We start from the raw sequence: 13,483 nt of genomic DNA, 5'->3' as shown, positions 1-13,483 counted from the left end.
TTTTTACACATTTTTTATACTGCAGGTTATAAAACCTCTTGGGGAGAATTTGATTGAGGATACCATGAGACAATCGGTTACAAACTCTATCAAAGCAGGCCTGACTGAACAGATGTCTCAGCATGCCAGATTAAAGACAAACTGACAGCTCACCTCATCTCATCTGCCTGTCCATCCTAGATTTGCTTGTTGTACAACGAGAACTCAATAAACCAAAGTTTACATTTGACTATAAAGCAGTAGTTTAGTCTGCTTGGATTCCTAATTTACTGCCATCATATTGTGGGAAGATAACGGTAGGGATACAGGAGAAGAAACTGAACTGTTTTAAAGAGTTTATCTTGATTTGCTCCCACAATGTCATGGAAAGGGAAGATCTTAACCATGGTACTAGTGTCCTTTGTACCAGGGTCTGATTTATGGAATTGTATCCACTGTAAAGGGTTTTTCAGGGAAGTATCAAAACCATACAGAAATCTTTTAAGAGAATGTATAATCACACAAAATCCCATTTGACGTTTTAATTTTCAGCATTTATAACCTGAGTCCAGTTGACATATCAGCAGTAGCACTCAACTGAGAACTCATGTTTGAGCCACTTCATTTATCTGCTCTTGCATTACTGCCTTCTCTATCAGTATTACCCAAATGCATGTATATTGTTCTCCACAGCAGCTTCATTTAAAGATAACTATAACATTGTCCTGCTTTTTTTTCAGTTTAGAGACCATGTCTTTACAGGATATGCATATTATGGAAAGAGCTGCTTTTCTCTGCAGTTTTAGCCTACATGTATATACAATATACCATTATTACTTTGGGGGGGGGGGAGAATCCATCCAAAAATAACAAAATCCGTTTCCTACAACTACAAAGCAATGAGTTCAGATTGTCTGTACAGTGTGTCTAGTTATTTTTTTAATCACAGGGCATGTATAAAATATAAATATATAAATACAATTTTGTATCAAAAGTTTTGTAGTTTATGGCAAAACCTGGTTCTGTGATAAGCTAAGTGCAGTCCCTGTAAAGGAATGTTTGTGGCTCATGTAAATGTGTGAATGCATAAAAACAATTTAGTTTTTTTGATATATTTGTGATATTTACCTGCCTTGAACACTGCAATCTCATCCCATGGGAAATCAGTGGGAATGTTTGTTGTGATTGTCTTCAGTTACATTTTAAAGTTATTTCTTGTAATTTATTTTCTGGTACATTAAAATCAAATGTGTATATATGAAATTAAACTCATGATTTTATTTAAACATGTTAATGTAATTCACTGCATTACCTGCTGTTTAGAATGCTTAGCAAACTTATAATTTTCTTATATGTTCTTGTCATTAAGACAAGATGACATCCTGATAGTTACCAGCAAGAATTAAGTGAGGCTAGGTTGCACCTTCATTTCTTCTACATTTTGTTTTGCTTTCCATCCCCTAAGAAACTGATAGCTTGGGACAGTGGTTCTCAACCGTTTTTTCACCACAGACACATTTTAAATACCTTTTGTGGCCACGGACCATGGCCACAGACAACCAAGACTTAATTCAAGGTTTAAATCATATTTCTTCAAGCCTTTGTAGACCCCGTGACATCACGGCCCACTAGGGATCTGTGGACCACAGGTTGAGAATCACTGTCTGGGAGGTTAGTAAGTAGTCAGTCTAATTAGGTACTTTCTATCAGGTTCTGGGTGACGCACGCGCGCACGCACACACACACACACACACACTGCAGTTCTCCAAAAAGCCACAGTACCCATCTAGATAAAACTACCAATACAGATACAATGACTGAAGACACTCATGCCTGGAAGTTGAGTCTCGGCAACTGGACTTTTCTTTTTTGTTTGAAACATTTTGTTGCTTATCCAAGTAGCTTCTTCAGTCTGATCCAACTTCCAGACAAGTCTACCTGGATGACTGAGAATCTTCAATATGATGGCACACATGCACCCCATGTGGAGACTACAACATATGAAGAAAGATTGTAGGAATTGGATATGTCTAACTTAGTGAAAAGGAGTGGGGTGACATGATAGTAAGTGTTCCAACATCTGAGGGGTTGCCACAAAGAAGAGGCCAATCGGGTCCAAAGGATTAATTTGAAAAGTTCCATCAGAAATTTTGACAGTTTGGCAGCTATGGTTGTTATGTGCCTTCAAGCTGTTTTCTTTACTGATTCTTCTGGTCATATTTTTTTTGTTTTTGTCTCTTAACAATTTCTTCAAATTAAGACACTTTTGGGATCAAATATTCTTCTGAACCTTGACTGGCAAGATAGAAAGCCAACTTACCACGTAATAAGTAACAAACATTTGCTAAATAGTTGCCTATTAGTAATCTGCTTTAAGTTCATTTTCTATATTTAAATGAAAAATCTGAAAACTATTTTAAAATATTTACAGTAGTTTATTTTGTATTAAACCCATTTTCAAACTGCTGCTATAAATATTTTTGAAGCTATATTCTAATTCATATGGTAAAGAACGGATACATAAGTTCCCATTTCATTTTGACTGTTTAAGGATCTGACAAATTAACATTTTAAAAAATAAATCTTCACTTTGCTAATTAGAGACACAAAAGGAAGAAAAAGTGATTAGTTTTAACAAAATTTAGTGAATGGACAATTTATACGAAAACATAATTGTTTAATCAGGAAAAAAGCAGAAAACAGGATGACAATGAACTTATTTACAGAAATGCCTCTTTACAATTTTCATCAATTACAATTCCTAGGTTTCTGCAATTACACAAAGTAAATAAAAACCACAAAGCGCTTTGCACTGCTTCCAATATTACTTTTCACCAATTCTGATTTAGCAGATGCCTAACCATTTTGAAGTTACACTATTATGGTTTTCAAACAGCATCAGTAACAAGAAAAGTTCCAAGCAGTTCTTGGATGTGGTTATAATAATGTATCACGGCTAAAAGGACCTTCTCTCTTCTGTCAAGTTTCTTCAGATAAGATCAGCAACTAGATTAAAGAAAAACAGACAGTGGTTTGAAAATAATGAAAAGGTGACAAGTCTTATGCAAACCCTCACTACAATACAGACAAAGCTATTACAAATAATAATTGATCACAGGGCCGGCAACATTTGAGAAACAACTCACAAATCTTTCTTCTACAAATTCAAGGTTGTTCACTAGGCTAACTGAAAAGACCAAAGCTTGACTCATAAGCTCTGGACCTATTTAGTATGTTGGGTTCAGATTAAGCGAGCTCTGCCAACCAACACTAACACTGTTAACCTGCGTGGCTTAAAAGTGTAACATGCCTTGTGAACAAGCCAATTGCTGTTTTCTACGTTATTAAAGCATTACAGTACAATAGGTGCTCCCAGTCATAGTTTGGATGATACTTAAGTGAAATATAACTTTACAAAACCGTTAAAGAAACTGAGTGGCTATTCTTTTTGTGGATTTAAGTACATTCGGAGCCAAGAGTGTCTATGGAGATTCTCAGTCATCCAGGTTGTGGTTGCCCAAAAGGTGCTTTTTCAAGAAGCAACTGGACTTGCTTGTCTTTTCTTTGAAGACATTTTGCTTTTAAGTTTTTTTCAGCTCTGATTGGATGGTGGGGAATGGAAGGACTCCTTCCATTCCCCACCATCCAGTCAAGAGTTGAAGAAGCTTTTTGGATGAGAAGCAAAATGTCTTCTAACCACCCCCACCCTCCCATGAAAGTCCAGTTGCCTCTTGAAAAAGGATCTGGGTCAGAGCCAAGAGGAATAATTCCTTTCAGTAGAAGAAATTTGGCCTTGCTTTGTTCTCCTGAGCAGGTGGGAGAGTCAGTTGTTTTTAATTTATGTTGGGGGTGTGGGTGTGGGTGTGTTGTGTTTATTTCTAATTTGGTGCCTAACATTGCTGATGCACTAAAAGCATAGCTGCTGTGGTTCACAGGAACACCTAAAAAGCAAGTAAGAGAGCCAAGAAGGCAGCATTTAATCCCTTTAAATGTATCTTGTTCTGCATGTAACATTTTTTTTCTCATCAAACAACTGATCATTGTAATATCTATAAAATCTTGTGGTTTTAGACAATACTGAGGAAAAAGGTTTGATATGATTTTTGTGCTTTCTACATATTATAGTTTTGTTAATTTTTCCAATACTTTTGAAAAACAAATGAAAAATGGCAATGTGGGAAGCAAAAAAAAATCTTAATTTTTCTAATATCCTATGGTTAACCATCTTTTACAAGAAATTAAGACACTCACCGTTCATTGGCATTTCATCAATCTGGGTAGAATAGTATTGCTCAATGTCTCGCAGGATACGAATATCATCATTCTTTACAAAGTTGATTGCAACACCTTTGCGACCATAGCGGCCTGATCTACCAATCCTGTTGGGAGATTACGAACCAATTAACATATATGAAGCCAAAGCAGCTCACATTCAGTGCAATTCTTCTGTGACCTTTCCTGCCCCTGGCAGAACCAACTACAGCAAAGAACTTTTGTGTCGGAGCCTGGCCAACTGCTTACTATATATACTTAAAGGCAGAAGCATCTTTCATGTTAACTAACAGGATTGGCGAAAAAGTGGCATCCCCCCATCATTTTCATTTCATATAATTTTATTATTCAAAAATTTAACATTTTATGAATACATTTTAGAAAAACTATTTTTTTAAAAAACTAAGATTCCCCCCCCCCCCCCTGAAATATACAAGTTTGCCTACCTGTGTATATACAATTCTCTGTTGTTGGGCAAATCATAGTTAATGATCAGGGACACCTGAGGAACATCCAGACCTCTTGCCCAAACATCTGTAGAAATTAGAACTCGGCTGTAAAAAGAAAAAGCAACAAATTTATCTACTCACAAAGGTGACACAATGGGTTGCACAATCTATTAATCTATTAATGCCATAGGAGGCACTTGCTGATTAAGTACCAAGATACCAGACTCATCTCAAACGCAAAAAACAACGAATACGATGAAAACTGACCCAGAAGATTAGCTGTCATTCTAAAATACTGATGCTCAAGCTAGAGAAATTCAAAAATAGATGTACACAACAATTTCATGTTACTCTAAGCAACCATCCAGAAAAAGCTAGAAGATGGTTTTGAATTGTATTTTGGGAGAATATCGGGAAACAAAAGTACTCTTACCTTGCTCCAGATCTGAACTCTTTCATGATTGACTCTCTTTCCTTCTGAGGCATGTCACCATGCATTGATGAAACAGTGAAGTTGGCTTCTCTCATTTTCTCAGTCAGCCAATCAACCTGACCCAGGGATTAGCCACAATTAGTTTTATATTGACATGGAATAACCTAGAAAAAGTTAACTTTCTCTATAATGCACCCTGCATCTAATTCTACCCACTTGTTAACTTGAACAGAAATTATGCAATGTTCTCTTGGAACTTATACTAATACTTGGCTGACATACCTTCCTCTTGGTATTACAGAAGATGACTGCTTGTGTAATAGTGAGTGTATCATACAAATCGCATAATGTGTCAAACTTCCATTCTTCTCTCTCTACTGCCACAAAGAACTGTTTGATTCCTTCAAGAGTCAATTCATCACTAAGAAAATGGAAAAATATATCCAAATTAATCTTGTTTATGTAAAGTATTTTTATTTTACTCTTCAGTCAAAATGACTTCTAGAACTGTTTACAAGAATGAATAACAAGATAAGAAATCACTGGGCTACTGGCTGAACCTAGTATCTCTTATTTCATTTCATTTTTTCTCTCTCTCATCTATAATTTTATATATTGGTTACCAGAATGTGATAGTTGTAAGGAATACCTTAATGGATCTATTAGACATTAAATTTAGGATACAAAAACTTTCACAACTGAGTAGATATTTTTACAATATTTTAAATCAGAGAGAAGAATTTGAGAAGGCAAGCAATGTAGTTTTAAGCATTGAACTGTTGCTCTGGGAATAAAAAAATTAAGAGCTCTGATACCCTATGGTAGCGATGGCGAACCTTTTTTGGCTCACGTGCCATAAGGGGAGGTCATGTGTGGGCATGCCGCACCCATAATGCAATGCACGATCTTCCTCCAGTGCGCATGCATGCATGAGAGGCGCTCCCCCCATTTTTTGCATGCTTTTTTTGCCCTCCACAGGCTCAAGAGGCTTTATAGGAGAGCGCGAAAATACCCCCCCCCCCCGAGGCTTCAGGGACCTTCAGGCGGCTTCCCCGAAGCCTGCAGAGGTTTTAAACCGACCTTACCAGCAAACAGGAAGTCCGTTCCCGAACTTCTAGTTTGCCCATAGGGCCGTTCTTTTCCGCTCCGGAGGCTTCAGGGAAGCTCCTGAAGCTTCTGGAGGGCCTCCGGGGGGAGGGGAGGCTCTTTTCACCCTCCCCAGGCTCCTATAAAGCCTCTGGAGCCTGGGGAGGGCGAAAAATGGCTTTAAAAAAGGCTGAACTCAGCTGGTCAGCAAGTGCATGCGCGCTGGCCACCTGTCAGGGAAACACCTCACATGCCCTAACAAATGGCTCTGTGTGCCACCTGTGGCATGCGTGCCATAGGTTCGCCATCCCAGCCCTATGGCAAAGATATACTACCAAACTTCTATTTTAGGCATAAGCTTATTGGTTACATGAAGACAAACTAAATACAGTTTGTGTGCTATTTCCTCTTCTCTTCAACATTTATAAGAAAACAGAAAGCTGCTATATCATGCATGTCCTTCAAACACCACAATGTTCAAAATTTGATCAATTTCAATGGGTCTTAACTAGATTTAATCAGTTGTGTAAGTTGACAACATAGAAAACACCGATTAGTTAAATACATTCTCCATATTGCTGGCACAGAAATGAAAGGAGGGGAGTGATAAACTTGGGGCAGAAATATCTGGTAATATTATATCTGGAATTTTCATTTAGGATGTATACCTGTAATACTGGGGCAACTTCTATGATTTTTAAATTTCCTTCCCCCAAAGGCAAAGATGGAACATAATTTTGGAATCAATATGTTTTTTCCAAGTTTGCCTTTATTATTACATTGCCAAGTTTACAAAATCCTGACCTCAAAAAGCTCCCAGATGGAGCTTGTTCAGGATTAAGCTACTTGATCTAAATTGGTAACCCAGATCTTTTCTATGTCCCTAACCTGGCTGTTACATTAAACAACTGGCAGATCTGACTTATTTCTTTCTTATTTGCAAAACAAAGAAAGAAGATCAATGTTAAAGAAGAACATTTACCTAAGTAGTAAGTCACGGATCATAAAAGAAACAGAGAAATGTGTTCAGACATTTGTTCTTTGTTCTAGTTCAGATCTGAAGTATTATCAAATTTGAAACTTGACATAGAAGGAATCCCCAATCAAAGCTGGAACATAATGTTAAAAATTACTAACCGTTTCACCAGAATACGAATAGGATCAGTCATAAATTTGTTAGTCATCTCCAAGATTTCATGTGGCAAAGTGGCACTGATGAGAACTACCTGTGTGGCTGGAGGAAGGTATCTATACACATCATAAATCTGTTCTTTAAAACCTGTATAAGCCAAATAACATAAATGATAGAATAAAATCTGGAAGCCTTTTTATATTTTGCTTTTATGAAAATATGCATTACAAAAATTGTTCTAAGTAGTCCATGCCTAAGAACTTGTAGCGTAACATAGGCTGGTACTCACTATAGGCACCTGACGTTCAATTATAATGTTAGCATTTGGCAATTGATAGGATGTTATTTACTTGTGATAAAAAGCTACTGAAACTGGGCTGCATGTTTAACATTGTCTACTACAAAGACTAAGCAACTAAGCTGTGTATCTTTTAAGGTTTTATTTTCATGTTTTATTTTTTGTAAGAGGGCTTGGAACATTTGGGATTTAAATATTTTTTACCTTTATTGAGCATCTCATCAGCTTCATCCAAAACCAACATTTTGATAGCACGAGTTCTTAAACTTCTGCGACGAATCATATCTGGAAGATTTCAAATTTCTATCAACTCACCGAAGGTATTAAAAACAATTCCTTGTCCCACAGATTGAATATTCATTAGTCCTCTGAACCAATCCAATCCAAAATGGTATTGTTTCGGAATATTTCCTGAAAAGCTTCTGGCATATTATCATGCAAATGACTATGTGTTTCTGAAGTAAAGTTGGAAGAATCAGCAGCACGAAGGCTAGCTGGGAGGAAAATTCAAAAGCAAGCAGCAACAAAGAAAAAGACGGTGCCTGCATCCTATGTGAACTGGGAGCTAAGGCCAGATATAGCCTTCAGGCTACTTACTAGCCACAACTGGTCTAAAATAACTACCAGTTATCTTTCCAAATTGTTTCCAAATATAAAGGTCAAGGGAATTAAGAAATAAAACAATTTTGATTCAAATCTAGGGTGTAAGGCAACTGAAAACTATCATGAATCCAAACAGAATTTTAGCTAAAGTATTAACTATGGACATGGTATTATACATAATTATATACTCACCAAATACACGACCAGGTGTGCCAGCAACAACATGTTGTCCATAATCCAGCTTCCTGATATCTTCACCAACATTGGTCCCACCAATACATGCATGACATTGGACATTCATGTAATCACCAAGAGCAAGCAGCCCCTGTAAAAATGAGTTCATACATTACTTAATAGGAGTTAAGAGTTCTAACATCTCCTGAAATGTAATTGAGGCAGTAGTCTTCATAAGAATAACATCCAGAACAGCATACAAACAGAATGAATAGGCAAACCCCTATATGTGAATCCATTCTCCCCAGTGCCGATATTAAACATATTGTGCAAGATAGAAGACATACACAAAACCAACCCCAGAGGGACATTCAGTTATGAGGATCACTGCTGTTCCCCTGTAGAAGTTTTGCATATAATTATGGGAATTGTGTGTATAGGTTTACTTATCTTCTGTTATGTTCTCATCATATTCTAAATAAATAATAATTCTCCCCTTCTAACCTAGTGTTTGATTCATGTCTATTATTACAATTGTGCCTGGGTTCCTTTTTAATATGATAAACTGCCATAATAAATTGCCATTATTGTATTTATATCTTGTGTTTCTTTCACCATGGAACTGAAGATAAATTCTGCTAAGCCATGCTGAGATCAAGCTACCCAGGTATCCTGAGAGTTACTCAATACCTTAGTAGAGGCAGTTCAAGGCTACAGGAATCCGGGCAAAGAATCGTGTTGATGGAATGTTAAGTGTTCATCTGGCTTTGTTAGATCCAGGACACAGTGCTGCTTACCACAATGCCAATCTGGCCACTGTATATCTGGGAATGACCTCAGAAACAGCATATTGAGCCTATAGACATTCAGAATTTATATTGCTAGAGCACACTATCACTGTGCTAAATATTTTTAAAGGCATTTGTATATTATATCACTTGTTGGAGTGACTGGGTCAACACAGACGCCACAACCTAACCACCTCAGCCAATCACAAACCCTTAAGACTTCAATCAAAAGCACACTGAAGATGTCTCCTTGAATGAGGACAAAATGTTTGCTATCAAATCACCAAGCTCAGAGCTCAAACCAAGAACATACCATATTTTTTGGACTATAAGACACACATTAGCTTTAGAGGAGGAAAACAAAACAAAACAAATCAAATCTGCCTGTCTGCTGCAGCCTGTTTGCCGCCGCTGGCTAATGGATGACGACAGCAAACCCTGCCATCTAGAACAGCTGATTGGCGCTGCACCAATCCCCCTCCCCTCCGCCACAATATTCACTCTATAAGACATACAAGACATTTCCACCCACTGGGGGGTGGTGGTGGTGCATCTTATAGGCCAAAAATATGATAATTACCAACCTGAGCTACTAATATTCAAAGACATTTCAAATACTTCCATCTTATAGTACACCCTGGTTCTAAATGGTCATTAGGCACTATTGAGTTGCAACTTGCAACAAAGAAAGAATTGGCCAGGGGCTTAACTGATGTAATATTATTTTGCAAATATTATAATCTAACATTCATTTACCTTCTGAATTTGTACTGCCAACTCTCTGGTAGGTGCCAAAATTAATGCCTGGGTTTCACGAACCTAATTGAAAGAATGAAATATAGTTATATGATATTCAATACTGCAATCATTTTCAAATATGCATTTTAAAACTCAACTGCTCTTATTCAAAAGCAATGTAGGTATGATCCATAAGATAATTTAATGTTTTCTACTCAAAATAATATATGCATCTTCATAAAACAAATATATTCCAAAAGTTACCTGGATATCCAGACATTGTAGTACAGAAATGGAAAATGTTGCTGTTTTTCCTGTTCCAGACTGTGATCTAGAAAGAAACGACTGAATAACTAAATTTGATTAAATAGACAAAAAATGGTCTATTTAGAGAGATTCATAACACCTTATATTTGTAGTGAAGCCATGCTTTCTAATGCTGATTAACAGTTAATGATAGGATGCACTGGTATTTGTAGATATTTGCAAATAAAATCTAATTGATCTAGTTTTACCCATTAATTAACAAGAAGTAAGCTTGCTATGACTTATTTTCTATATAAATGCATAACAAAAGTTTTCATGTCATAAATGGATACCAATGAAAACTAAAATTCTTTTGTCTATAACAACTGATATACATGCGCGCACACAGGTAAAAATTGTCCAGATCATTTAGATTCCATTATAAACATTTATAGATTCCTGATCACAATGAAATCACTGTAGCTCTTGAAATACAAGCCTAGTACTGAATCTAATCAACTTGATATCCAGCAAGATAAAAATAAACTTATTCTAATATAAGTTTAATAAATCAAAACACTTTACATAGAATGTTAATTATGTTAATTATCTGTCAGGTCTAACTCTCATGATAGTTACACAAACACACTTTCTAAGTGGTTTATGTTGGATGCATCTCTTTAAATTAATAGATATATGACACAGTCAAATTTACTGTATATTTCTATATAATTTAACTCCAGTATCGCATAGCACCATAAAACAGTATGTTCTTCCTATAAAATCACTTATGGAGTATATCTTGTAGACAATATTAGATGGAAAAAATAAATATATTAACACTATACTGAAATATATTTCTGAAGAAAAACAAACATGTAAAAACCTTTAATACAGTTCTATTCTGACAAGCGGCAAATACATTGAATGAATATTATTCATAACGAATGAAGGAAACTTAATGCTCAACACAACTAGCATTCTCATTTTAGCTCCCTTAACAAAACTGAGAAATTGTTGTCTACTTTTTAACTGGAGAAAAATATAATTAAAACAAAATGAAGATGATTTTATCTCTCTAAGGCAGTGGTTCTCAACTTTCCTAATGCCGCGACCTTTTAATACAGTTCCGATGGTCTTAGCGACCCCTGTGAAAAGGTTGTTCGACCCCCAAAGGGATGGCGACCCACCAGTTGAGAACTGCTGTTCTAAGGGATCACTGACTACTACTTAGAATTTTAAGTATAATAAAATGTACCAATGGATGTTGTATATTACCATTAAAAGAAAAAAATGCAAAAAAAAAATCTGACCGACTGTGAAATTGCAGTTCCATACTTCTGAAAAATAAAGTCCCATGAAATTTAGGACTATTTTTGATTAAATGTGCTTAGAATTATACCTTAAACTTATGTTAGATCTCTGCTTCCAAAGGACTTACCACTGGAATTACTATGAACAAGAACATCAAGAACAATTTATTTTTAACTATCAAAATAATATCACAAAGCATACTGTTCAAACTTTCTTATTAGAATATAATTCCACTTACTGAGCAATCACGTCTCTTCCTTTAATAATCTGTTTAATCGCTCTCTGCTGGATAGCTGAAGGTTTCTCAAAACCTATAAAAATATGTTTTTAAATTACAATTTAGATTTTCTCTCCACAAACTATACTGTCAAAACTGACTAAAATATAGTAAACAAACCACGAAGAAATGCAATGAAAACTAGAATGAACATACATTGTTTAAAATAAGCAAACAGGCTCTCTACCACTTGTTTTACATAATTTTTAGTAATGTTTTGGGCTGAATCTAATGGCTGGGCTACTTTACTTTAAGATATCATTAGGTAAATAAGGCCAGAATCAAGAGTAACACAGCTCTAAGGCTGCATTCATGTAATTTGTCTGAATAAATTTGTTACTACTCTTGAATAAACCACTTACTTATCTAGTGATCCTACAGGAATGACCAAAGGATCTGATCTACTCCACTTACAGCAGCAGGAACCATCTCTGTTGGTTTTCCCATCTTTCTGTAGCTGACATTTGTTACCCATGTTGTGTGAGAATTTTTTAAAAAAAATCAAAGTGTACTGAGTCATTCCTAAACAGCTGCTTTAGGCTCCAACTCTGTATTTCCAAGGCCTGGAGGAAGATAACCTTTTTGGGGGGGGGGGGGGTGTCATACATCAGTGCTTGACAAAGTAACAATTACCCTATGTGTTACAGACTTATTTGAGAAATAACACAGAAATTAACCGACGTAGATTGATGTAATATAGCAAAACTTCAACCCACTTAGGAATTTACCAAGAATTTGAATGTGTTCCCAAAAATTAACTACCAATCTCATTATGATCTCACTCACTTCAACAAATACAGTTCTTTAAAACCGAAGGACAGAATCTGAATCGGAAAACGGCAGTTCCAAATATCTGCAGATTGCTGGGAGATTATTTAGAAATGCCATTAACGGAGGCTTTCATCAAATTATCAACAAATACCAAAAGGAAGCATCTGATCCTTCCTTGCTCTTTTTCATAGAGACTATATTTAAGGCCCGTGGGAAAGATTGAGGGCAAAAGGAGGGGAAAACAGAGAATGAGGTGGCTGGATGGAGTCACCGAAGCAGACGGCGTGAGCTTAAATGGACTCCGGGGGATGGTAGAGGACAGAAAGGCCTGGAGGAACTTCCATGGGGTCGCGATTGGTAACTAACCGATTCGCAACTAACAACAACATATTTAAGGCCCAGCGATCCTGGAATGAGGGACGAGGAAGGGCTCCAGATGCGGCGGGGAAACGGAAAAGCAGCTGGACAGCAGTTCCCGCCCTTTGTCGCTCTTGACCTCCCATTAACCGCTTTCTGAGGTTGTGGGGCCACGCGACTAATCCCGTTTCTCCTCCTCTCAACTCCATCCCTCTAGCACCCCCCCTCCTCACCGTAGGCGTAGATGCCGCGCAGAAGGTCCTCCCGCAGGCCCATCGTGTCGAAAGTGGGGGTGACGTCCACCTCTTCGCTGGTCTCGAATTCCACCTTTGTCATGTCTTCTTCCTTCAGCAGCCGCTTCCGAGCGGAGCCCGTCCCACCTCCCGTAACCCCCGACATCGCTTCGAGCCGACTTCTAGGCCTTCTCCCACCACGCAAAACCGCCCCGACACCCGCCTCGACCAAGAAAGCTCAACGTGCCGAAAGGCCCGCCCTACGTAATTCCTGCGACACAACTATGAAGCGGCGCATGCGCTTCTACCTCGCTTCCGACGCGGCCCCCGTGA

The 13,483-nt window shown here is 37.3% G+C and overlaps 2 protein-coding genes across 6 annotated transcripts in view; one reads left to right on the top strand and one right to left on the bottom strand.

Annotated features, from left to right (window-relative positions):
* ATL2 (atlastin GTPase 2) overlaps positions 1-828 on the top strand; it is a 42,217-nt gene extending 41,389 nt beyond the window's left edge. For all 5 annotated transcript variants that reach the window (XR_015696923.1, XR_015696922.1, XR_015696924.1 and 2 more), the window contains one exon: positions 26-828. Coding sequence is in view for 1 of the 5 variants with exons in the window: in XM_087717594.1 (XP_087573720.1) it covers positions 26-145 (120 nt within the window). In the remaining 4 variants the exon portion in view is untranslated. The remainder of the gene's footprint in view (positions 1-25) is intronic.
* Positions 829-2,393: 1,565 nt separating this feature from the next.
* Positions 2,394-13,401, bottom strand: EIF4A3 (eukaryotic translation initiation factor 4A3). The gene is made up of 12 exons (XM_014068002.2): positions 13,151-13,401; positions 11,751-11,823; positions 10,217-10,283; positions 9,971-10,033; positions 8,445-8,577; positions 7,854-7,934; positions 7,357-7,498; positions 5,416-5,554; positions 5,134-5,249; positions 4,698-4,805; positions 4,231-4,358; positions 2,394-2,985 (listed from the first exon to the last, which is right to left on the bottom strand). The coding sequence occupies exons 1-12, from the start codon at positions 13,314-13,316 to the stop codon at positions 2,969-2,971; spliced, it is 1,233 nt and encodes a 410-aa protein (XP_013923477.2). The 5' UTR covers positions 13,317-13,401; the 3' UTR covers positions 2,394-2,968.
* Positions 13,402-13,483: the final 82 nt, after the last annotated feature.

The sequence above is a fragment of the Thamnophis sirtalis genome, unplaced genomic scaffold (assembly GCF_051295495.1).
Source record: "Thamnophis sirtalis isolate CommonGarterSnake01/CBP01778 unplaced genomic scaffold, rThaSir2_p1.2 scaffold_6, whole genome shotgun sequence".
Taxonomy (NCBI): domain Eukaryota; kingdom Metazoa; phylum Chordata; class Lepidosauria; order Squamata; family Natricidae; genus Thamnophis; species Thamnophis sirtalis.
Note: the sequence above shows the minus strand (reverse complement) of the source record. Positions and strands in the feature narration are given on the sequence as shown.